This window comes from Numida meleagris, chromosome 3 (genome assembly GCF_002078875.1).
Source record: "Numida meleagris isolate 19003 breed g44 Domestic line chromosome 3, NumMel1.0, whole genome shotgun sequence".
Lineage (NCBI taxonomy): Eukaryota > Metazoa > Chordata > Aves > Galliformes > Numididae > Numida > Numida meleagris.
The window spans coordinates 53,777,273-53,803,571 of NC_034411.1; the positions used below are offsets into that span (position 1 = coordinate 53,777,273).

Here is a 26,299-nt window from a genome sequence, read left to right on the forward strand (position 1 = left end):
CAAAGCTGGTACGTTGCAAAAAGATTAGGTTTTCCTGAAAGATAAGGCTGTGAGGAAAGGAAATGCTGTAGAAAGAAAGCAGGTAGGGAAAATACTTTTTGCACGAGAGGATTGCTAATCCCCATCTCTTTCCCTGTCTGGCTTGGACAGTGCCTGCTGACTTTTTAAAATACTTGTACTTTACAATCAACTGTTTCTATCTACCAAATTGTTTGCACATTTGCTAATTCAATCATAAGTAGACTTTCACACAGGAATCAAATGGCTCATTGATGGACTTGAGAAAAAAGCTTGGAAATGCTTGCATGTTAAATGTTAGATGAGAATGAATTTCATATGTGGTTCTATAATAAATCAAAATAAACCTTGGGCAAGTCCTTTGTCCTCGGGCAACCTGCTGAATTGGTTTTGCAATTTCACCACTAATTTAAAATGTAACAAAGTTCATTTTTCATTTTCAATCACTCCGAGATCAGCAACATGGAATCTACAGAATCCCATCAAGTTCCAAAAAACTGAACTCTTACAAACCAAAATAGAAAGTAAATTCTAGAAACAAGAACAGATCAGAAAATTCTGGAAGGAAGGCTTTTCTTGTATACAATAGGGGACTTAGTACAGGCTATGTTTTCTGGTATATATAATAGAAATGATGTGTGATAAGAATTGTTGCATTTTATTTAACCTTAAATTCATAACATCTGCCCTTTGCAGGCACCTGCTCTTTCCCCTTTTTAAAACTGAAATATTGTTTAAATATTGAATGTTGTTTATGATTAATTCAGTGCAGCAAGATAGAACATGCAGCTGATATCACAAGAACAAAATGACATCTTTTGTTTTCTGTAGTCTGCTTTTTGAACTGTTCTGTAATTTATCATGGTGATTATAATGGAGCAACACATTGCAGAAAAAAAAAACAGTCAAGGTAGCAATTGAAATAAAATACTTGCTCCATTGTTTTAGTAGCTTGGCTGAGTGCCTACAAAAACGTTTTATTTTCTTTTCCATTGTTTACACTTACTGACAGTAGGATAGACTACTATTCATAATCCCTCCATGAACAGAGCAATGTTGCCGGTTTGGTGTTGTTGCCTGCCACTGAGAAATACTGCTAGTACAGCGTAACTCAGGGATGCTGGGGAAGGTCCAGTAAATAAAGTTTAACTTTGCAAAGCAATTTCAGCCTCAGCTCCAGTGTGCACAAGCAAAGGATTATGGACATAGTCATCTGACCACACCTCTGAATCTTCAGTCATAGCCAATAATCCCAGTGGTACCAAACCGTACAAACTCAGAGAGCACACAAAGTCCGTTCCTATCACAAAGATCATGAAACAGATGGACACAAGACAAAAGAGGGGAAAAAAAGGAAAGGAAACAATTCAACAACCTGGATGTGTGTGATCCAACATCCAAAGTTTATGGACAGCAACAAGTAATTTTTGTTCTGTGGGCACCGTGGGCAAGCACCGTGAGCAAGGATGACTTAGGCTACAGGAAAAAAAAATTGTAGGCTAATTTGTTGACAGATTCTTTGGCCTAAAAGAAAAAAAAAACAGGCAAAGTTAATGTTTTCTTCTGGAGCCATGCTTTTTATTTTTTAAATGGTAAACTCCATGTGCAAAATGATAGGCCTGACTTAGAAACTTTGATTCAACTCAGGGAATTCTAGTTTCTAACTAAGAAGATTTGTGAAGATTTTGCCTGCAAAGAACTGTGAAGGCAAGCAAGTAGTCTTCCTTTATTGAATGTGCTAGGAGCATGAAATTTCACTTCCAAACTCAGATTGTTATCTTAAGATCAAAGTAGGACAATGAGTTGTTCACAGTCTGCAAGATTTCCTGGTCAGATGCGTAGTTGGCCTCAAGTTGTTTCTTTGTTGCTTGTTAAAATGAGCCCCTTTCCCCCTCTGTAGCTTGCTGGCTCAGTAAAATTATGACCACCCAGTCTTAACAGCATCAAATGACTATTTTTTTCCACGCTAGAAGACATATTGCTGAGAAGCTCTGCTAACTATGTGAAATCTTCTTCCAGACAGATGTTGGAAGTGTGTTTGTAATTTTAGACTCTGTTTTCTTAGATATACACAAATGCAGAATTAAAAATAAACAAACATCTCACCCTCAAGAGAATGCACATACACAGAAGTATTTGTATAGAAAACTGTTTCTAAGCAGTGCATTCACTGCAGAGTATACTAGAGTTTTCTTTTTAAGGTGATTTTGCTGCAATAGCTGTAATTGGGAAAGAAGAAGTTAAAAATTTAAAGCATTGTCCTTTGCATTGGAAATACCACACAAAAATAGCAGCAAGAGGTCTCAGGTCCAAACAGATCACCTGTGATGTGTGTGCTGCATTCCTGTGTAACAAAGACGGTCTGTATCACAAAGTGATCAAGAGTAAATGCATGATGAAGTACAATGGACATGAGAGTAGCACTATTCCATTGAAGCACATAGCCTAATAGTTAATTAGACTATGGTGCAGTAGTTATTAAACTCATGTTTTAAGATTTTCTTGAATTTATCTTAGTAGAATAATAGGTTTAAATGAAAACTCCTTTTCATTTAAGTGCCTTAAAAACAACTAGATAGAAATGTAGGTTGCTTAAAAGTTACAGTCTTCAGTGTAAAATAACTCGCTCTAGACATTTACAGGTTTTAGCTGTGGGTCACAGTAACCAGTGATCCAAACTGTACTCATAACTGTCATTAAATATAAAGCATAGAAAAGTTAACACACTGAGGAACCAGAAAGTAGCATCATTGTGAAAGTGTGTTTAGATTTTTAATCTGTATATACAACCAAGGATTAAATTTGCAAACATTTCTGAAAGAGACCATAAGGGAATCTCCTGGATGGAAGCACAAAAGCAATCAGCTTTTTTTTTTTTTTTTTTCTTTCTAAAGAAGTTATTTCTTGGGCTAAAATTCTTTCACACTTTCTTTCACTCTACTTTTATGAAAAGCTGAACAGAACTTTTAAAGTTATATTTCACTGCATTTAAAATTTGTTTCCAGTGTTATTAAGCAAAGTGTTTATATGTAGACTTATTTTTTTCTTGAGCTAGCAAAAAATGATTTTGCCAGAAATGCCCCAAAGATGGCATATTCATAGTCCTCCGAGGAATGCGTACTCTGCCAAGTTTGAAAACGCTTGGAACAGAAGAAGGACTCAGTGAATCTTGCAGACTGTGCCATGTTTTTGTACTGATTTATGAGCGACATGCCGATGCTTAGCTTTACAGACTGTCTGATGTATGCCATGAAAGAAACACAGCTGCATTAATTGCGCTGATTGCATAATCATATATTTGATGCCCACAAACTTTTGGGAATATTCAGACAGTATATTCTAAAAATCCTGATTTCCTTTACTTTTCCTAGTACTACCACCTTCCGTTTATTTTTAATGTGACATAAGCTGTTGTTTGTACGAGTGGGAGATTTTAATAATAATGTTTCCACAGCATCTGTAATTCGGATCCTTTATACCTGTTATAAAGCAGAACTACAACAACCACACAGGTGGTAAAATATACAAATGTGCCAGCAAAGGTGTTTGGAGGTGTAGAGCTCCTCAACTGCTATGTCAGCTAGAGCAGACTTTGATGGTCAGTGTAATTTCTGGATAGCCGTAAAATAGTTTTTCCCTTACTGTCATTCTTCCAAATGATTATTTTGGACTTTTAAAATATTTCATTAGGCTTTATTGATTGGCAGCATGCCAGTCTTAGAGACTAAATGGGGATATGTGGGTGGTTGGACTGGATGATCTTAGAAGTCTTTTCCAACCTTGGTGATTCTATGATTGTCAACGGTTTACGGGTGTTCAGCCCGGTTCCGTGACGAAGGGGATGGGGGATCCACGGGCCCACGCCCCGGGAAAAGGGAAAAGGGGAAAAGGGTAAGGAGATCATAGAATCATAGAATCATAGAATGGCCTGGGTTGAAAAGGACCTCAAAGATCATCAAGTCTCAACCCCCCTGCTAAGTGCAGGGCCGCCAACCACTAGACCAGGCTGCCCAGAGCCACGTCCAGTCTGGCCTTGAATGCCTCCAGGGACGGGGCATCCACAACCTCCCTGGGCAACCTGTTCCAGTGCGTCACCACCCTCTGAGTGAAAAACTTCCTCCTAATATCTAACCTAAATCTTCCCTGTCTCATCTTAAAACCATTCCCCCTTGTCCTATCGCTATCTACCCTCACAAACAATTGATCCCCCTCCTGTTTATACGCTCCCTTCAAGTATTGGAAGGCCACAATGAGGTCTCCCCGGAGCCTTCTCTTCTCCAAACTAAACAAGCCCAGTTCCCTCAACCTTTCCTCATAGGAGAGGTGCTCCAGCGCTCTGATCATCTTGGTCGCCCTCCTCTGAACTCTTTCCAAGAGCTCCACATCCTTCTTGTGCTGGGGGCCCCAGGCCTGGACACAGTACTCCAGATGGGGCCTCACAAGAGCTGAGTAGAGGGGGACCACCACCTCCCTCTCCCTGCTGACCACTCCTCTTTTAATGGTCATGAGATGGCCATGAGAGCAAAGAACAGCGGCAACAATCTGAGGAGAAACAAACTAATTTACTAAATAAGATATCGGAATGCAAAACAAGACACTATAATACAATATAATTACAATTTAAGCTGATAAATCCAATACAGAGAGAGAGAATGTCCCAAAATCAAGGTAGGCTTTACTCTACTACCGATGATAAGACAGCTGGAGAGCGAGGTACTGCCAAGAAGAGAGACGGGAGGAAAAAGGAATGAGGTCTCGTGATCTGCAAGTTTTTATACTGCGAGCTTTTATCTTTTCCCTCCGGCTGGAAAGTGGTAACAGAGGAGCAAAGTACCGTGGGGACTGTAGTAGTCCTTCTCTTCTGAGAACTAGGTATGTCCACTACATGATGTTATGATGTGGAATACCAATAACCGAAAATCACAAAACCATGACAATGATATAAGCAGAAACGTTGAGCTTTGCGGCACAACACATCTCCCTCATCCCAGCCAGCCATCAGGTAGGGGAAGTTCTGCAGAAGAATGTAAACAAGTCATCCAGAAATCGTCTCATGATCTGCCACCATGGCAGCTTCTTTCCAAATGAATATTCTTAAAAGTCAGCTCAAAGCCAAATGATTGTTTTTCCTGGCATTTATCAAAGAAAATCTACGGTTAATACCCAAAACATGGATTATACACTAACTGTATTTGTGAAATATATATATATTTTTAATCTGACAGGCTTTTAAAATGGAGGGCTGAGTTTAGCATGGCCATGTGCTGCAGATTGATGCACACAGCAATTTTGCTATTGACTGGTTCATCCATGGTGCGGATCACAGCAGGAAACTCTGCTCATTTGCAAGGAAGAGAGCTGGAAAATCTGCACTGGCTGATAGGCAGTTTAGCACACTGCATATTTCCAGTGACCAAAGCCAGTGTTTTGTTTATGAGGCCACTGCAACGCACCAAAAATCATTTGTGGCTCACTGGTGTACATTGATCTGTGTTCATCAACTAAAATAAAGCAAGGCTGGATGTTTTTTAGAAAGTATTACATACACAGTCAGAACTAGGATGAGTGGGAATGGCCTCATGTTGCCCCAGGGGAGGTTCAGGTTGAATATTAGGAAGAATTTTGTCTCAGAAAGAGCAGTGAGACATTGGCACAGGCTGCCCAGGGAGGCAAGAAAAGAGTAGATGTGGCACTGAGGGTCAGTGGGCATGGTGGGGATGGGCTGATGGTTGGACTAGGTGATCTTAGTGGTCTTTTCCAACCTTAATGATTCTATAAAAACAAATACTTTGCTGTATATGCAATGACTGTGGTAAGGTAATACCAAAGGAGAAGCCATGTTCTGTTTTAGTGAACAGCACAGTCTGCACACTGGGGGGGCAACTGAAGAGGCTCCATCCATCAGATGTACTGTTTGCTCCAAGTCTAGAGGCATTCGACTGAGAACATTATCAGCCTTGCTAAGACAATACATTTCCATGTCTGATTTGACTGAGCTGTTTTTGAAACTGTTGTAGTTGTTTGTTTGGTTTTTGTTACGATGTGTAGTTAATGAATCAAAATGTAAACTATGCAATTACTTCAAAGGAGATCACATGTAACACAATTAGAGAAGACATAAATGCGGTCAGTGTATTAGATAAATAAAAATTTCATATGGAATTTACGAACACTTTCGACACAAACCGTTCTCATTAAAGCTAGAGACAAGAAAAGACTTTGCTCAGCACTTATAATATCTCCATATGTTATGTCTGATTTTCAGCTGATAATTCCTCCAGTCTTTGATTTTCCAGATGAAGTTTTTCTCTCACAAATGACACTCATATTCCTGTCCAACAGTCGCTTGCTGCACTGCACCTATGTAACTAACTCAGTAATAATTAGTAATTACATGTGGTGTTTGCATAACTGAAGTCCTTGTGAAGCAAAAACCTAAACACTTTATCAGTTAAAAAAAGTGCAAAGTTTCCTTATAACAGAAGTTTTTTCTGTCACAGAGGAAGTGGAAGTAAGGAATGCACTTTGTTAAGACACAGAAATGCCTCAACCAAATGAAGGAAACTGGTGTGGCAACTCTAGGAGCAAGCACCACCAACCCATGGAGATAATCACGCGGCAACTTGGTTTCTCTTCTTGGTTGGGATATTTGGCTTGGGGCTGCTTCCATTTTCAGCACTGTCATCCTAGAGGCAAGCTGTTTCAAGGTCCCATGCCATCCAAAGGGCTGGCAGTCTTCTGTTTGTACTGCAGTCCCTGGAACAGAGGCCAAAAGCCTCTGATGATCACCGTGTGCTCTGGGGCAGCTGTAATGCTATACTCATGTTTTAACAGGCTCTGTGATTTCTTGCGCATTTTTTCTTTTCACAGCCTAGCTTTTCCCCCAACACTCTGCTACCCTGAGAATGATGTTAAGTACTGTTGTGGCTTGAAGAGCAGAAACTGAGAGCAGATTTCCCTGCAACTTCTTCATGGCACCTCATTTCATGCAGCTGAACTGCAGTTGTTCTACACTGAGTTCTTCAGATGCCTGCAGAGTAAGCTGCAGAGCATGTGTCTGTGAGCGGGAACAGAAGGAAGGAAGCAGGGGTGGGTGGAAGAGCCCCTCTTGTAGTGGCAGAGCTGCTGCATCTGGTTGGAGCTGTTGATTCATATCCTTAGGCCACCACAGCTATGGCTTCCTTCATGGACAACCCGAAGCCTAAAGCACAGACTTGGAGAATGCATCTTAGCTTGATGTAGGGGCTGAGAAAAGGGCAGAGACAGAAAATCCACTGGGACTGGTGCACCAAACTACTGCCCATTTAGACAGCACTCGGTACTAAACTCTTCTGCTACAAAAGTGTGGATGCATCTGCTAAATATCAAGAATAACGGGGACGGAGGTGTTGGAGTTACACTGCTACCCTTGTTTAACAATGAAGATAACACGGTGAAGGAAACGAGCAAAAATATTACAGAAATAAGTAGAGAAGGGAGCTCAGCTCCAGGCTTCAAGGAGGGAGCTGACCCAGGGATAAACCAGAAAAGGAAAGCTTGGGGCTGACAGCAGTTTGCCAGTGAACGACAGTATGGTCACTGGAAACTCTGTTCAGGGAAGCAGGGCTTTGTAAGCAACCTGTGTCAGGGAAATGCCTGTCATCATTGGAGACAATGATAGTTTTAAAAGAGTATCCACTAGATTCTGCTTTGGGACAAGGAGGGAACAGTCTGGGCTCTTCTGGGTTCCAGTAAACAAAGGTACCCGTTCCTGGCACTTGTAGGCTGGAAGAAAGGTGGTAATTGGAAGTCCTGCTGCATCGTCTACCAAAGATGATCTTCAGTCTAACACAGCGGCATTTGAATTTAAAGAAATCCAGCAAAACAGCCATCATTTTTCTGTGGTGATCAATTTATTTGTTAGTATTTATATATAGCACAAAGTACATGCAGTCATGAGAGACAGATCACCAGAAAAATGGTTGGTTGCAATTCTGATACCATTCGACATTGTCAGGAGTCAGATTTACTCCCATTTCCTGCATACCTCTTGCAGGCTTCTTTGGAAAAGGTTTTCTACTGAAGACAGCAATGAAATGGGTAATTGAAAGAGCCCAGTGCCCCAACAAGACTGGGAACATCCACATATTTCTAGTTAACCAGGAAAGAATAAAATGTCAGAAAACATCCTTCACTTGTAGAATGGCTCTATTTTAGGCCTTCACCAAAATTCTGTAGTACAACTGCCAAAGTAACTCAAAAATACAGAAGCTGACTATATGCTTGCAACATTGAGCTTGTTCTTTAAATTACAGACCAGTCCTCATTAGCACTGCTCTGGGAACAACTGAGAAACACCCCACCTCCTCCCACACTATACCATTGTTTATTTTTGCTTATCAATGTGGTCAGGTTTTGCTGGCATCCACAGGCAGGTGGCTTGAAGCTGTGGGCTGAGCTACAACAGATGAGCCCAGTGATCCCGTATGACCACATCTAAAATACCATGTAGCTACAGTTTCTACAGTTTCAGGAAGGTCTTCCTGATGTTTTATGGTTGGCCACATGATGCTTGCACCACCACTCAGCTTCTGAGGGCCCAAAGGGATTGCAGAAGTGAGCAGAGGGAAGGGCAGTGTTCCACCATGGTGGATGAGTAACTTCCACCAGTCTTGTCTTCTGCTTCTTGAAACAGAACATGAACTTTATTAAACGCTTAATTTGGTCATTGAACTTAAGGCTTAAAATCCTGAAGTAAGACAGCTGTAATTCAGATGGAATTAACCGCCCAGTCTAGCATTAGAAATGAAATTGATGTCGAAAGGAAAAACCTTGTACAAGTTTCTGCTGTCCCTTTCCCTGCCCTCCTCCTTTGCACCTCCTGCTCCCCACGCTCTGCTCCTCTCCTCGCACCTTCTCCCTCTGCTAACTTCAGCCACTTGCCCACACTGCCCTAGAGCCCCTGGCTGTGGAGCAGCGAGCAGCCCCTGTGCCACAGCAAGGAGAGCACAGAGTGTGGGAGGGCACGGGCATCCCTCGTGCTGCCAGGAGAGAAAAAGCTTTCTCCCTAGAAGTGCCAGGAAAACAGAGCCAAGCAAATTAATGAGGAAAAAAAAAGTATTGTTCTGAATTAAACATACAGCCTTTGATTTTTTCAAGAATGCACTTTAAATTCAGGTTTATTTCTTAACTTAGTTCAGCTGTTGGCCCTAAGCAGGTACTGCTTCTGCCAGCAGCACTCAGGCTGGTGTGGTAGTACATTCTGCAGTCTGCAAACTCAGGCATTGTTGACGTTGGTAGAGTAGGCACCCTGCCGTGGGTTTCCTTCAGCTGCCACCTGAGCTGAGCTCTCCGCTTGTTTAAACAGTTTACAGTTTAAAGAAAACAGATACGAGGAGGATGTGCTCCTCCATCAAACAGCCCACTGAGCAGGCCTTAGTCTTGGGAACTGACTGCCCTAAAGAACTCTGAAAGCTAATGAAGACACGATGTCCCAAAATAAAATCAGAAGAATTCAGCATGAGAGAACAACTGCTTTCCATCTTCTGCTAGTCGATGTCGACACCTGGGATTCCTTTTGTGTTCAGCCCTGGTTAGGCCCCATGAGACCTGTTGGCATTGCGTTCTTCCCTCCTACCAGTTTCTGTACACGTGGCATGCATGCACTCAGCTGTCCTGTCTGCAGCAGGCATCAGCTGTAGCCTAGGTTGTGGAGTCATCCATTGATAACTTGTTTGGACTGAGGTCTGAAGAAAGGTACTTTGGTTCTTTAAAGCACCAGGTTGAGCAGCTTTATTTATATGTGTATATATATGTATATACACACACATAACTTTTGAGGAAAATTTGAAGAAGTAAGCCTTTTTTTTTGCTTCATGGATGAGAAGAACGAGTGACTTGCAATTTTTGCACGAGTGTCATCACTGAAAGCACTTCCTGCAGCCCTTAGTTCCTGTGTGTGCCACCAAGTCTTCGCTTTATGCCCTGCTGTCTACAGCCGTGTCCCTGAGCTCCTCCAAGGCGCACCAAGAGCTTCAGAAGAACTATGAGTAGTGTGGTTTCCTTCCAACTTCCCTCCATGCCCAGGCTAAAACCACACATGAGCACTACTGTGATTCGGAATGTTTTGTTACCAGTCTTGCCGCCCCAAGGTGCTCACAGAGGGCGCAGCAGGTCTCTCCCAGGACCCCTCCTGTTTCTTTCATCACGTCATGCATCAGCCGCGGAGGGGATGGAGCTGCTGTGGGGCAGACAGGACCCCTGCAGCCCCTTTTCCCCAGAGCCCTTTCCACAAGAAGCATGGGACTGTGCTCCTCTCTTTATCATGCAGCAGGCACGGAGTTCCCAGGCCCAGTTAACTAGTAGCTGTCGGCAGTTACTCGTAGGCTGAATCGATTCTCTGGGGAGTACCCATCCTGATGAAGAGCTGGTTGCCTCTTAAGGGAGCAGAGCACCAGGGTTTCCGAGGGCTGAGCCCGGCTTCACTCACATCACAGTTACGCGCTGGGGCAACGCAGTGGGAGCTGTGAGCTCAGCGTCACGCTCCAGACTTTGCTTTTCCCACCGTGGAGTCAGCCTCACTACAATTAACCACCACTCGCAGCCCCGCTTCCCAGCTCGTCTTTCCCCGAGCGGCTGCGGGCAGGGAAGCGGAGGGGCCGCAGCTCTTTCCCCATCCCCCCGGGGGAGCCCCTCGAGCCGGGGGCAGCGGCGGGGCCGGGCCCGTACCTCGGCCGTGAGCTGGCCGGGAAGGGTGAGGCTCTGGCAGAGGCTCCAGTTCGGGGAGCCACAGGTAGGCGGCGGCCTCTTTTTCTCTTCCCAGGTTCGCGGAGGCTTTCCCCCCCTCTCTCCTCCTCTCGCTCCAGCTCTCGCTTTCCGGGTTGGGAGTTTGGTGCGCTCACAAAAGTGCCTGCAGCGGCGCGGGGTTCCCCAGGTGGGGCTGCTCCGGGCTTTTCTCTCCCCTCCTCCTTCTCTTTCTCTCCTCCCTTTCTCCCTGGCCGCTTTCCCTTCTTTGTGGCCTCATCCAGAGCGCTCAGCCCCCCTCCCACGCTTCCTCCTCTCCACTCCGGGGACAGAAACCCGGGCTTTTTCCTGTCTCCCGGCCGCAGGGCAGCGCAGCGGGCTCTCCCCGCGCCGGCGGCCGCTCCGGGGCCGCTCCCGCACATGGGCGCCGCGCGGGGCTCCCCCTCCGCCCGGCGGGCGGCGGCGGCTCCCGCCGAGCCCCAGCCTCGGCCCCGGCGCGCGTAGCGCGGCGCCCGCCCGCTCTGATTCATTTGTTGTTGTTGTGCTCCCTCCCTCCCTCTCTCTCTCCCTCTCCCTCCTCTTTCTGAACTTTTGTCGCCGCGGCCGCTTGGCGGGCGAAGACTTTCCGCGCCGCGGACGCGCAGCTTCTCCCCCCAAAGCCCGCCGCCCCCGGCCGCGATGCCTTTTCCCCTGCGGACCCTGGAGCCGCTGAAGCTGTGCAGGTTGGAGGAAGGCGACGGCGCGGAGCGGGGCGGCCCGGCGCCGGGGGACCACGCCGGAGCGGCCGAGGGGGGCGGCGGGCGGCGGCGCGGCGCGGTGCCGCAGTTCGGGGCGCTGGAGCAGGTCAGCTCCTACGCGCTGGTGTCGCTGCTCATGCAGCTCTCCGACCTGTCCCGCTGCGCCGGAGACATCTTCGGCGGGATCCTAAGCGAGGCGGACACGCTGTGCCACCGCAACGCCCGGCTCCAGCGCCGCCTGGGAGCCCTCGAAGCGCTGCTCGCCCGCCTCGACCACCGCAAAGTGAAGATCCGTGAGTGGCTGCGGGGAGCGGGCGGGTGCGCCGGGCTCGGGCTGAGGGCTCAGCCGGGCTCCTGACAGCGCGGCCACCGCTTGGCTCTGCTATGTGTGCGCGGGCAGAGCTCGGTGAATGGGAACCCGGGTGCGGTTTCCAGCTACTTCTGTAGTTCTCCTCAGCTCCTGTCTTGTTGAGGAGGCTCTGCTGCGCGCGGGCACATCCTAAGTTTGCACGTGCAGCTTCTTACACAGACGAGTCCAGGTCTGATCGTGTGCTCACACACAGCGACAGGCTGGGGAGGCTTCTTAAGTTCCCATATGAACCTGACACCGTCCCTTAGGAGTGACGGGCTGTGTGGCTGCACAGAGCTATAGAACAAAGGTGTTTTTACCAGCTCGGTCCAACTTTGGGGAAAGGATGATGTGAAAATGGTATCTGCTCCATGTAGTTTCAGTGGTGTGTGTCCTTGCCCCCACAGAGGAAGTGCAAGATAGCTCTCAGCATCAGTGTAGTATTCTCAGTGTGTTGGAAGCAGTCATAAACCCTAAGAACTGAGTTCCAGCAACTGCAGAAGATGCACAGGGTGTAAGCCCAACCTTGGTGAGAGTGGTACTCTGAGGCCACCAATTGGCTCAGTTGAAACGAGAGTAGGAAGCCTGCTTTGCACGTGGCATGCTTGTGAGCAAATTTGGTTGTGGGTGCCCTTTGCAGATAAAGTTCAAAGAATGTGGACCCCGTGTGGGTAACTCACCTGTTGCACTGCAGAATTATTCCTTCTCCTATTCCTTATGCTGCGCTTCAGCTGATTCCCCCCTGCTTCCAGAGGAGGAAGCTCTCATTGCTCTTACCAGAAGGCTATTTCTGCAGTTTGTGAGCTTGAAGCTACAGTTCTGTGATAACATCTGACTTTTTGGTGCTTTGTAACTGCCTGACAAACTTTAGGTGCTTTTGTTCCTCACCAAGACAGGAGCGTTCTCTTCTGGCAGTATTGTTATGTTGGTGTGGCATGGTACATTCAGACATAAAATGAGGCTGTTTCCTACTGGGGATGCCTGCAGCAAGGTGCTGCATTACATCAGTGCCCTGATAAATGCATTCAGCTTTATTTCTCTGTTGTAAATAGGGAGCTTATTGCTAAGCACTGTGCAACCCATCTATAGGGAAGGGTGAGATGAGGCGCAGTGCAAACCCTGACATTTTGTATGTGTCAGATGTTTGGTTGTTGTATTCTCTCTTGGTCATCAGTTGGCACAAGCTATTTATTTGCTACTTATATTTTTTATTATAACTCAGTTCTCTGAGCTAAGCCTGTTATTGTTTTTAATTTGATGGTCATTGCACCCAACCTGGGTGCAGTTCCTATGTTTGGCTTTCCCCATTTGGTTTAAATTCTTCAGTAGGGAGCGTCTCTGCTGTCAAATTTAATGTTGCTACTTAGCAGTTGCGTTGCTGCTAGTATTTGCTTTTCAAAGAAACCATTATTTCTCAAAGGCTTTAATAAATGAGATATTTCTAACCTTATTAAAGTTGTGTGAAATGCAGCCTTCTCGTAAAGCACACGTATCAGTCACAAGGAATTGATCCATAGGCTAACCGTGTTGACATGGAGTTGCACATAAAGATGTTTCAATTCTCTTGTTGGGTGCTTATTCATGTTGCAGTCTGGCAATATGGATATCAGGGACAGGTTCTTCTCCAGTGGGTGGTGGGCATGGCACAGGCTGCCCAGGGCAGTGGTCACGGCCCCAAGTGGCATTCGAGGAGTATTTGGACAGTACTCTCAGACATAGGGTTTGGATTTTGGATGGTGCTGTGTGAAGCCAGGGGTTGGGCTCTGTGTTCCCTGTGGGCCTCTTCCAGCTCAACATCCTCGGTGATTCTATGATTCTGGCCACAGAGATGGAGTGGGATGAAGAGTTGTAGTGAGCATCATGAACTCCTCTGTAATGGAAGCTGTCACAGCTTGTCTGCAAATGTCACCCTATTGCTGCCTTTAAAGGTAAATATCTCAAAAACGATGAGAAGAGTTAAGTTGTATGGGAGTTGTTTGGAAACAATGGCAAGGTTTTTTTTGGTTTTTTTTTTTTTTTTTTTGCGCTTTCATATCTAAAGACACGGAAACTTCATGGAGGAAGCTGCTGGAGTGGGACTGTAAGAGGAACAAGGGCTGTGGACAAAATAAACTACTTTCCCATGTAACAGATTCTTGCTCATAAATGTTTTCTTGTGCAGACAAAAATATTATCTACTGTACCTCTTGTGGCACACAGGCAGGTGAAACATGACGTTGTGTCAGATGATTTAGGTATCACGGTCTGGCTTTCAGAGCAGGATACTGAAATGAGGGGATAGGAGATCGTACACCTGCTTTTTAGATCATGGGCAATTTCCACTTGAAAAAATGGTTTGTGTTCTCTTTGTGGGGCCCAGGCAATAATTTCCTCTTAAAGCTGAAGTTCCTGGGGTGGTCCCAGCATGATCTTTTATGGGAAGGACCAGAGGACAAGCAAACTTCACATATGGGCCCCAATCATTCCTTAGGAAGTAGCTGTGGGCTGGCTGCTAGTGTAAGCTACCCTCTATGTGTTCCTGACGCTTGGGAAAGTACATACTTAGACATTGTGAGGGCTTTTTTGTGTGTACTATCATAATTTTGTGTCAAAATGAAGGTTCTGTGCAGTGTCCTGTAGTAGCAGGGGGTCTGTGAGTGCTCACCACTGAGCCATGGTGTGTGCGTGACGCAGGGGGAGCAGGCACAACAGACCTTTGTCTTCAGTGAGTCGCTCTGTATAGTCATGAATGCTACCCGCTTGTCTGGCTGCACGGTGCATCCTTACATGTGTGTAGGAGCCGTATGCTCCTCAACACTGCTATCAGACGGATGTTACTAGGACTAGTAGCTGTTGACTAGTATGTTTTGAACAATCTCTGCAGTTTCTCTACTGTTACTTGCTCTTTGGTATGCTTTAGTCAAAGCATTGAAGTCTTCACTCTGCCACGTGCAGAAGAATTTCAAGATTTCACAAAAGTGTTGAGCTGTTGCAGTAGGTGCTACATATTTGCAGCCCTTGCAAGGGGAAAACTTCTTGAAGAGTAGCTGAGTTTCTGTAGTGCCCATCCACTGGGAGGCCATTTTCCAGGTGTTCTATACTGGTGTACTGCCTGCACGAGGGTAGCAATTTCACCTATGCTTTGGGATACCAAAGGCAGCTTTCAGCTGTACATGATGTCAGCGATGATTGCTTTTTCCTGCGTTCACCAGTGGCGATGGGACACATTGGGAAGGTCCATTTCTCTCTGGTTGGGTTTGTCTGTCCTAACCTTTATGTTTGTGGTAGCTGAGAGATCTCTGTTTATAATCCATGACTTAGAGACTGGTGCTTGACTCTCTTATTTGATTTGAGGATATTTTTAAGGCCATTTGGTAAAATGACTTCCTGACACTTATGTGAGCTTTGCATGATGAGCTGGGTGTTGTGCCATCAGAAGGAAAGTCAAAATATGAGACGTGTCCCTGTGGGGCTGATGACTGGTTTATAACTCAAGGCAGTGGGAGGCACTGGTGGCTCAAGGTGGCTTGTGACATTTCAGGGCTGTGTGCAGCCTACAGAATTAATTAGATTTGGTAGATTTTTGACACTCTTTCATCAGGTTTTCATTAAGTTTGTGTACGTCGCTGTTGTGCATGGTACTTTATTACGTGTTTCCAGCATGCAACTGCAGCAACATGGTTTGCACCATAGAGCTTGCCTAACAGCTTTGCGTTTTCTAGGCACTGTGCATCTGCATCTGTGACCTCGCATTAAGTGATATTGTTTTCATCACTTTCCATTCTTAAATGTCAGGGTGGGTGAGGACAAGGGCCTCTTTGAAGTGATCAGAGCTTGTTAAAAGGTGTGTGATGGTAGCAGAGAAATCTGGCATGAATTACAAGGTCAGCTCTTGGGAAATGCTGTGAGGCCTTCAACAGTCATTGTTTTTATAGTGAATAAAGAAGGACATTTTTTCCTTACTATTCATCTTCTATCATCAGAAGGTATTTATGCAAAAATTAATATTGCTGCTGTTTTCTGTGAGTCCTAATGGTTGGGCAGACTGGAAGGCCGTTCTTCTGTCATCTGCGCTATTTATTTTTAGTCTTTCTGAAGAGGTGTTTTGGGAGATATGCTTGAAGGTTAACCTAATGACAACTTCTGGTTCAGCTCCTCCAGTTAGTAGGGCAGGATTTGGTCAGTTGTGCCTCCTCTTCTAACAAGAAGAAACTGATCCTGTGGGAGGGAGGAAGTGCTCCCTCCTAATTAGCTCTGTTGTTTGAAATCTCCCAGTGTTTGGTTTTAAAGGCACAGCTTGCTCATTTGATGTTCATGCAGAATGTGCGTGCAGATACATTTTTTTTTTCAAGTTTCACACATTAATGAAAGAGAGTGGGGAGGTTGGGAAGGATGCCTTTCCATTTGTCTGCATGATGTAAGGACAATCCAGTTTACACTTCATCTCCTGCTATTTTGTTTAGTAAGTATTTTCCACTCTTTGTGTGTAAGGCAGTCCTGGAGCACGTTTCCTGCTTTAGCTGAACAGGAAGCTTTATTCAGCTTATTCCTAGGGAAACCCCTCCTCCATCCCTCGCCCTAAAAGTGAGCGTTATTCAGGACGGGATCGGCAGCAGGCAGGACATTATCTGGCTGCTGACTTGCTGGGCTTTCCATAGCGTTTAGTGTAAGGAGAGTGGGTACAAGACATCCATCATCTTGGGATACCAAAAAGAGACCTTCTTGAGAAAACACAACCACAAAAAAAAAAAAAAAGAGGGGATGAAAAAGCAAACCATGGTGTGTGCTGTTGAGGAGCTTTAGCAAAAGAGCCTCCTCTTCAACAAAATTCTGTTGTAACAAGACTGGGGAGCTGCTGTTTGGATGTTTCAGATGACCACGCGCTGTGGTATTCTCTCTGTTGCTGTGTGGTAGGAAGGTTCAGCAACAAAGTTCATTCCATGAGGAACAGTGAATTGCTAAGTTCTTGTAAGAAGAAAGAATCTTCTCTTTTACCCTGCTGTAATTATTTAGATTGCTGCTCAGAGGCAATATAACTCTTGCTTTATTTAGCTAGTGCAAGACTAATTATCTGTGGAAATCCAACCTGATTCAAAGGAGATTTTATTTGAAATAAGCAGGAAGAAAGCCTGAGTTAGGAAAAGATTTCCCATGGGGACAGTGGGCCAAGTCGCTGTCCTGCAGAGTGGCAAAGCTCCAGTTGAATTCAGTCTGATGAGGATTTGGCTTGCTGTTTTGAAAACAGTTGATGCTCCTTGGCTGAAACCTAGAGCAGCTTTGTGCGTTGCTCAGAACCTATTATACAACACCTATGAACATTTATTTCCGTAGATCTTATGATTGGCTGGATCATTCAGGAAAGCAGTGTTTGGGAGAGGTAGCTAATGAATTAAACATACTTGTATTTAGTTGTTTTTAATTGGTATCTATTTTGAACATTCCTAGATATTTTAGGATACAATAAAATGTCCTCAGAAGTTTCTCTTCCTATTAACATTGGCACAGTCTCAGTTTGGTTCAGGGAGAGCTAGTAATCTTGGTCTTGTGGGCTTTTCTCCTAAGCTGCTAATACGAAGTTCCTGCAGAAGAGGCATTTTTTTGGATGAACCTATTAACAAACATAAAATAACACAGTGGAAACCACTGAAATTCCTCAAAACCTCTGCCTTGGAACTGAATCTGACCTCTGACTGGTGGAATTCAAGTGAGGTTTCCAAGGGGGATGGAGAGCAAATGACACCAAATGAAGCACTTGGTGCTGGCCGCCATCAGCCATGGGATGCTACACCCAGCGTCTCTAAGGCCATGTCTACTGCAGTAACTCAGCTGCTGGCATATTTCTGGGTGAAGGAGAGAAAATTTTCCTTTCTTCCTTATCCTTTTTTTTTTTTTTTCCCCACCCTACATGTTCAAGTCAGTGATACTAGAATAAAGGCCTGTGTTTTGGTTCACGTTTTTGGAACTCAGTCAGTGCTGAAGTACAAGGGTTTTGTGAAACTTGCTCTGTACCCTAGCAGATGAGAGTACTTGAAGCATAGAAATAAATGGTCTAGTTTCCGTAATGAGCCTGGCATTTGCTCCTGGAGTACTTCTTTTCGCATGACTTTGAAATGAGGTTGTGCTCCATGGTCTGACAATCGGGTTGTCCTGTATGTTTGTGATAGGTGATTATGAAGCTATCATGTGTTACTTGGCCTTTTGAATTCCTGTTTTTCCTAAACTGCCTTGACTGCTGCCTGTGAGGAGCTGGCGTTAGCACAGTGAGAGCAAAAAGGCAGATTGAGAAATAGGAGGAATTTAAACTACACATCGAGGGCTTGGCAATTATGCAAAGTCCCAGTTTCTTCTGTAGTCATAAACTAGCTATCAGAAGAGAACATCAAAGCTGTCCATCCTAAGAGTTAACGAGATCAGTTAAACATGGTAATTAAATGTTGTTCTCGGCTTTAGGCTTGATGTGAAACCTGCTGATTGGATGGTAGTGCCGGAGAGCCCAGGTGACATGCCAGTTGAGAGACTGGAAAAAATGTCTTTGTACCTGTGGGTTAAGTGCAGATTAATGTGGGAGGACTTGGCAAGTTGTTTGTATTTATATTGTGCAGTGTTTTAGTAGGGCAGGGCTTCTTCTAGCTTCGGGCTGTCGCATTTTTTTTTTCCCTTGTCATTTCTGAGTTACAGTGTTTTATGTTAGGCTTTATTTATTTATTTATTGGTCTCTTGTCCTTTAATCAGCAGGGTATGTATGAGACTTTGTTGCTCTTTGAGAATTAAGAGTAGTTAGAATATGAGCATTTAAGGTCCTGCTTAATGTGGTTTAGCTTGCGTCACCTCTCAATCTCGAGGCAGGGTAGTTAGGCCAGCAGAGAGTCAGCATAATTACTTTTCCATAGCTCCTCGGGATAATTTCCCCAATAAAGCCACACGTTGTTTTTTTTTCAGGTTAAGGCCTGATTTTTTCCTTATTCTTCCTTTTTTTTTTTTTTTTTTTCATAGTACGCCAGGCTTCCCACTCCTTGTACACTCTGTGCTGAGCTGCTCCTCCTTCTCCAGCGCCCATCCTGCCCACTCTGAGCATGGGCAGCCTGTGATGACCTCTGCTCCTCACTGCCTGCACCATGCCCTATTGCCAATAGCATCTCCCCATCCCAACATATGACACTGTGTGTCTGATAGCTCGCAGAGTTTGGGAGGAAGGAATTGAGGGGTTGGAAGGCGGTGGTAAGCGGGGTGACGTTTGGTGGAGCCATTTCATACGCTCAGCGTTCACCCCAGTGTAAGGCTTTTTGAGCTTAAATGACATTTTAATGTTTCGGTGCATTTAATTTCCCTAACCTACATGTGAGCAGCAGGCCTGTTTTGATCTGGAATTCAATATCTTGACAACCAGTTAAGTTAGTTGATTGGATATTCCTTTTACTGTAATCAGGGCTCAGTTTAACTAAGTACATTTTGATTAATCTAAGATTGTGATTTCTTAAATTGACTTAGCTCCCACATTTCAGACATTAGGACCACAACAGATGCCTCCTGAAGTAAATTGGAACTGTGAATGCTTACTGTGTTTGAAAATTTTGGCCGCTTAATTTTTCTACCAGCAATAAATAATAATGTAAGTTATAATGGAAAAAATATAAAGTAGGGATTCCAAGCATACTGAATAATAGTGACAACGTGTTTCTTATTTTTTATTGTTTAAAATTTCATTTTTTTCTGGATAATTTGCCGAGTTGAAAATGAAAACAAGAGGCTTATCCAGAATATTGTACATGGTAATGTGTAGTACGTGAATATTCTTCTTTCTTCTCATTCTTCCCATTTTTTTTTCCTTTCCAAATCAAAATGCTGGCTACAGAAGAGCTCTCATCGACTGCTATGTACTGCGATAAATACTGTCCTGCGTTGGCTTGCAACATGCATTATTCTAGGTTGGTTGTCACATTGATAAGCCTTCCCAGCAGTTTTGGGTTGAGTAAGAAAGCAAGACTAGCCTTTCTCCTGGCAAAAGGACATCTGTCTTCTGTTTTGTACTTCGGCTTTTGGCAACAGATGGAGTTCTCCTATGGGAAGCTCAGCGGGACCTGAGAGGAGTGCTTTGTAGGTTATCTCTAGTGGCACCTTTTGTTCTTGCTGTATGGAAGGAAAGAGCTCCCAAGTGAATGGTGTTGGCTTTTTCTTCCTATTCAATATATAGTAGGAGCTAAGTAACTGGATCTGCTTGAATGGCTTGAAAGTGGCTTGAAAAACCAAGTGATGTTTGGCTAATGCAGAATCTTTAAATGTTAAAAATCAAATCTCAAAATGTTGTTAGCCATGTTCTTCTTTAAGATGCTTTAAAAATGTTAAATAAGAAAAAAGGAAGCTAACTACCAGGAAATGGGAATGAGTTCTTACAAAGTGTAAGTAGAATATTTTGTTTCATTAGCTGTGGCAATTGATTTTCAGTTTAGAAGAAATACAGGACAAGCAAAACTTGACTGATTACATAGCAAGATCTGCTTTCTCTCACACTCCTCTTATTCTTGCAAATAGAATATTTTCTTCTTAATTTTTTTTTCCTCTTCCTTCGTATGCAGTAGACACTGAAAATGTTACTTTGTAGAAATCCAAGAATCTAAGTTTCTGTAAATAATGACTCTGAAAGATTGAAATGTATGTTAATGTATGTGTGAACAATAACGCTGTAAAGTATAAGCACTGCTCTGAAAGTAATGCCTCCTATTTTATTATGTTGGCCCACAACATCCGAGGTGGCTGTTGGTGGTATGGCAGTAGAGGCTGAACCTTCCCGACAGTATTCTGTTAACATGGTGTTGCCATGTGATAGATGGCAGCAGAGTCTGACAAAATGGTGTCTGACATGGAAGTGTGTATAAAGCAAAGGTGTGTCACTGAGTTTCTCTATGTGGAAAAAATTGCACCCACTGACATTCATTGACGCTTGCTGAATGTTGATGGAGACCAAACAGTGGATGTAGCGCAGTGAGGCAGTGGGTGGTGCATTTCAGCAGTGGCAACAGCGACAGTGGGTCACCTCCACTGGTGCAGATTTTTACGAGTATGTCAGGCAGGCTCTTGTTCATTGCTGGTGAAAATGCATTGCTAATGGTGGTGCCTGTGTTGAAAAAGAGTGTTTTGTAGCTGAGAACTTGCTTTATCAAATAGTGATATTGTGCTCTTTGTATCTGTTGTAGTTTCCATGGAAATAAACAGGAGGCATTAGTTTTGGAGAGTCCTACATATATGGTTGTAGTCTATTTTATACTATTTTGATTGGTATTGTTGGACAGTTATTGTGTAGCATACATCTGCCGGGAACTCTGGCATTTTAAATATGAGAAAGCACTTGCTAAGCTGCACTTGCCCTGGATGTGTGAGGTATGCTGCTGCGGCCCTGCCTCCATGCTCACCAAAATCCCCCGTGGCATTGTATAGGGTTTCTCTTGTCACAGGGAGGCATGCACCAATGGTAGTTAAAGTAAATAGATTATTGCAGCTGATTTTGATATAATCATAACTGTGACTATAATTTCATGATTATAATATATAGTGTGCAGGGCAGTAATAGATAATCATTGTCACAGCCAGAGAAAGTAGGAGCGCTGAAGAGATGAAGTGAGCATGAGGCAGGTCTCTTGCCCTGCCTTGTCCTGGTGGCAGGCTGTGGTGGGATGGGGCTCAGCTCAGCAGGAAGGCCCTGCACGAGGAGGATGGAGGCTGTGCTCATCCTGAGGGGTGGTGAAGCCATAGCCTTGGCCTCCCTGTGATCACAGATTTCCTTTAAACATTAAAAAGAGTTTATATAATACAGCCACAACACAGATTTAGCTATGGGCATAATGCTCTTTGCCTCGAGAGAGTCTAGTCTTAACACATACAAAGCAAGCTAGAAGATGGCATTTTAGCTGTGTGGTTTGAAAAGATTTGTGTTGAAGAAACCAACATTTCTTGATAGTTATGGGCCTTCTTGAGGTCTAGAGGAAGAGCAGGTAATTAGAAATCCACTGAGTATCTGCCTGAGGTGAATACCACAAACACATGGAGCTCTCCGTGTTTCTTCAGTTTGTCATGTTACAAAAGCTTCTGTTTGTTCTGAATCTGTTACAGAGATGTTTCATTTGCTTGATGGAAACAAAGACCAAAGCCATCTGCAGTACTCGTTATCCTGCCTGCTCCCACTCACTGCTGGGGCTGGCTCCAATTCTGCAGTTTGCAGTGTCCCCTCTGAAGAGGATGGTGTATGGGATGGGAGAGAGTGTGCTTTGAGACACATTGTTCTGGCCCCACTGCTCCAAGACAGCATGTTCTCCCCTCCCTTCTCTTTTCCCAACACACACAATGCAGCAGATTTTTGCTTACTAGCCATTTTGTTTCTGTTAGTAACCTTTCTGGCAAGCTGTGAAACTTGTGCAGTCTGGAAGTGGACAGAGCTTCTCAACAGCAGGATGAAGAGTACATAATTCAGCTTTCTATATAATGTACTGCAGGTTAACACATCAACCACTTAGATAATTTAAATACATTATGCAGTACAGCTGGTAGAAAAGTGAGTTAGATCTCAACGGACAAAAGCATTTCTTCATTTGAACTTGTCAGCTTGGCATGTTTGTGCTTAATTGGTTTTGTCACTAGTTTTGTCATACTATACACGTAACATATTTCTAATTTAGGTTATTGATAGTGGCTTATAAAATAAAATAAGGATATTTCCCCAGAAGTGGGAAGGCACTTCTGGACATCATCTAGACCTACCCCCTAGTCACAGTAGGCTCAGACTGAGCTGGATGTCAAAGAGTTGTGTCCAGTTGCGTTTTGAGAATCTTCTAGATGAGGTGTCCATAACCAATCTCTGCAACCTGTGCCAGCATCTGGCCACCCTCACGGTTACAGAGTTTTTCCTTATGTTTAAGTGGAATGTCTTGTATTTCAGTTTGTTCCAATTACCTATTGTCAAATCATTGTATGCAAGAGTGCTAGTATACTCTTCCTTACTGGAAGGTTGGCCTGTGGGATAACTTTAATAATCTCAGGAAAAGTGCTGCTTATGTTGGGGGACAAGAGAATACACTTGATGATATCAGAAAGATGGAAACTACCAACAGTGGATACAGTGGAGGCTGTTTCCAGTGTCTAACCTTACAGATGCTGTTGGCAATATCTCTTTCAGAGTGGAAAGCATTCAGTGTTTGCAGAAGGAGTCCTGAACAACCCTTGTGCATGCCCAAGAATTTCAGTACCAGCTTCCTTTTTGAAATTCTGACAAAGATTCTTGGCTAGGTTTTTGGAAACTGTCTAGGATCTAGGTTACATTAAAACAATACCTTCTTTTTTTGCTTGTCACCAGGAGCTTTATTAAGTAGGTTAGAAAGGATACCATATAGTTCTGTTCTTCATCTTGCTGGGGACAAGCAAGAGAACCCCATTGAGAACTACAGGAAACACCTTTTTCATCATCCACAACAGCAGCTGGTTGAATGAAGCAGTCCCTCAGTAGCCTGAGTTGCTGTTAATTGATGCATTTTCCTATCCTTCCACTAACTAAGAACTCTTTCAGGCTGAGTTAATTGGCAGGACTTTATCCACTTGATGGTACTTTAAATGAAATCTGTGATTAAAGAGCTAAATAAAAGCTGTTGCAGAAAAAAACCAGCTATATATATATATGTCAGACTCCAGGATATCTTAGATAAAATGTTACTTACACACATGGATGGTAAGCTATTACTATGCCTTTTTTTCCCCTCTCAGTGAAAGTATATGAGCTCTAGTTAAAGTATTCACATGAAGGAAGCCAAACTGGCGTCTGATAAAGCTATATTTAAAAATCTTGGCAGGACTTCTGCCATATGAAAGATGTTATATGTAAGTTCTTGGAATAAAGCTTTAAATTGGAGATTCCAATTCAAAAGACTACCAGATCATCCTAAACTTAAGGGATTTAAATACTACATCACAGTTTTGAATCAGAGTTCTCTTGTCCTACACTTTTTTTGTATTGTACATTTAACTTGATTTTTGTTACAGCACCTCTGGGAAATATGTGTTGGATAAGCTGGTAATTTCAGGTATTTGGCACCTCAGTTGCTTTCTGCTGTAAAGCCTCCCAAAAATGGGGTTCACTGAAAAGTCTGGCTGTAAATATTGGAGCATAAGGAATTTTTTTTTTCTTCCTTATTTTGTGTCTAAGGAGAATAGTCATAGCCTGTGGAACACATCCTGTTTTCTGTGCTGCTGTGAAACCCTTGCTTTTATTCATAATAGTTACTGTTTTTTCTTCTGTACCAAGGCTGCCTGCATCTGACCCAGGATTTCTTAAAGCCAAAGGCTAATTGAGAGGTGCTCCTTTGTTTTTACCATGGAGGAAAAGATTTTTTTTTTTAAAACCAGCTAGTATTCCCTGTAGTGTTTTCAATCAAACATTGAGACTCTGTGGAGAAAACAAAACACAAACAAAATACAACAACAGAATAACTAATTGACTTTAATTGTCTAAACTATAAGGAAGCCAACTATAAATAAAGGCATTGTATCCTAGACGCATATATTCTCATTTCGTTTTTCTAATTTGTGTCATTAAATCAAGAACTTAATCTGTGATCATTTTTAAGTTGATAATATTTCTTGATACACATTTTTATATAAATAGATGGTGTAGCAAAAAATCTCATTTTGCGTGTTTCTTGTTTGCGTTTAAGGTCAGGAAGATACAGAGGGGCGAAAGCCTGAATTGACTTACAATTTACATTTTTCCAACATCAGTTTTGGCCTTGAGTTGCTAAGTATTAGCTTGGAACGAAGAGCAGTATCTAAGCGGCTGATGGATGGGTTGTGTCAGTGAAGTTCTCCTCCCCCATGTTCACGTCCTTAGAGCTCAGTTCCTGGTTAGACTGGACCCCTGTCTTCATGTTCAAAAGCCTGCTTGCTTCAGAAGGAGTTAAGAATGCTGAGGTTTGCACTTTGTGAGTGTCTGTAATAGTGAAGAAGTAAGAGAGATGGGGAAAAAGGAGGTGAAAGGAATGTAGGTAACCATTTTCTTTGCTTGTGGGGGAAGGTGATTATTTCCTCCAAAGCTTCCTAATACAATAGTTGTTTTAGATTAATGTTTTTTCTGTCTGTGGCCTGCCAAATTTTTTCATATTCCCTTTATATTGCTTTTACCTTCTCCCTGCAAACACTTTGTGTGTGGGTTGTGGTACTTTTTTTTTTTTTTTAAAAAAAAAAACACTGTAAAAACGTCTTTTTTCGCCCTATCTCTTTCCAGTTTTTCCACATTTAATTCAGTAGTTCTAGTTATAGCAGGTTCATGTTTCAGCAAAATTGCTCAGATTACCCATCATTCTTCTTCACTGAAATGCTGTAAAAACAGAAAAGGGGTTAGTCTGGGAGGAGAGGGAATCATCAGCAGTGGAAAAAGCAGTCTGAATGTGTCCAGGAATGCTCTCGAAGCATTCTGTCCTCTGCAGCCGTCCTGCAGCTAAGTTAGATTAGCATGCATGTTGTCTTGCTGTTGTCAGTGCAGTTTTTGTATGTATAAACCCAGAGGAATTGGAGGGGAAAACGTGCTGCTCATTTTGTTTTGCTGGAGGGAATTTTAGAGGGGAAAAAAAGTGAAAAATCCACAAAGTTAAAATGCTGGGGGTGAAATCCTATGAATACTATTGACACTAGAGTGCTCAGGGTTGCCAGTATCCCCATGAAATAGCAACCAACACTCTTATACTGTAAGCTTGCAGGATCTACTCTAATATAGTGATATAAGATTTGCCTGAAGACTAGGGTCTTCTGTGTCTTGAAGAGACAAATCCTGAGTTTGGAAATTGGAATTAGTCTTTTACTGATTCTCTGGATGTGTAAGAGTGGACTGATGTACAGAGAACTGGGAAACGTGTTTGAAAATGCTTCCCTTCCCCAGTCCATAAATGGAAGAGTGACATCCGTTCTTTGAAGGCTGCTGTTTCAATGTGAGCTACAGTGTAGCTCGTGGTGTGGCTGTTGCTAAAAACATTTTTATTCATAGATGTCAGAATAACTTTGTGAAACCGAAGTGTAGTTGTTTTCAGTTAAGACGGTAAGAATTCAGAAAGGCTTTGATCAGTTTGGCTTTCATGCTCAGGACATCAGTGGCCAAATTTATCCACCAGATCTGAGGAGGAAGGGTTAGGAATCTCATGATCACAGTGTGGTTGAGTTTGGCAGCCATGCTCAAACAGGGCCGCCCAGAGCAGCGTGCCCAGCACCATGTCCAAGCAGCTTCTGAAGATCTCCAAGGAAGAGACTCCACAACCTCTCTCTGAATGCCTGGTATTTTGCAGACTTTTTGCGCTGCTTTTGGGGACTAATAATGAAAAATGAAAGTAATTACGTTATTCTCTGTATATTCCATACATTTTTAAATACAAGGCATTGTTTTTTGTAGAATCATAGAATTTCATCCCAGTGTTACATGAATTTAATATTTTTATGATCATTATAACATCTCATTTTGGTGCACTGAAGA

At 43.5% G+C, this 26,299-nt stretch overlaps 1 protein-coding gene across 4 annotated transcripts in view; it reads left to right on the forward strand.

Annotated features, from left to right (window-relative positions):
• Window positions 11,295-26,299, forward strand: part of NHSL1 (NHS like 1) — a 163,602-nt gene continuing 148,597 nt past the window's right edge. For all 4 annotated transcript variants that reach the window (XM_021390707.1, XM_021390708.1, XM_021390709.1 and 1 more), the window contains exon 1: window positions 11,295-11,770. In XM_021390707.1, coding sequence (XP_021246382.1) covers window positions 11,419-11,770 — 352 coding nt within the window. In that variant the 5' untranslated portion in view covers window positions 11,295-11,418. The remainder of the gene's footprint in view (window positions 11,771-26,299) is intronic.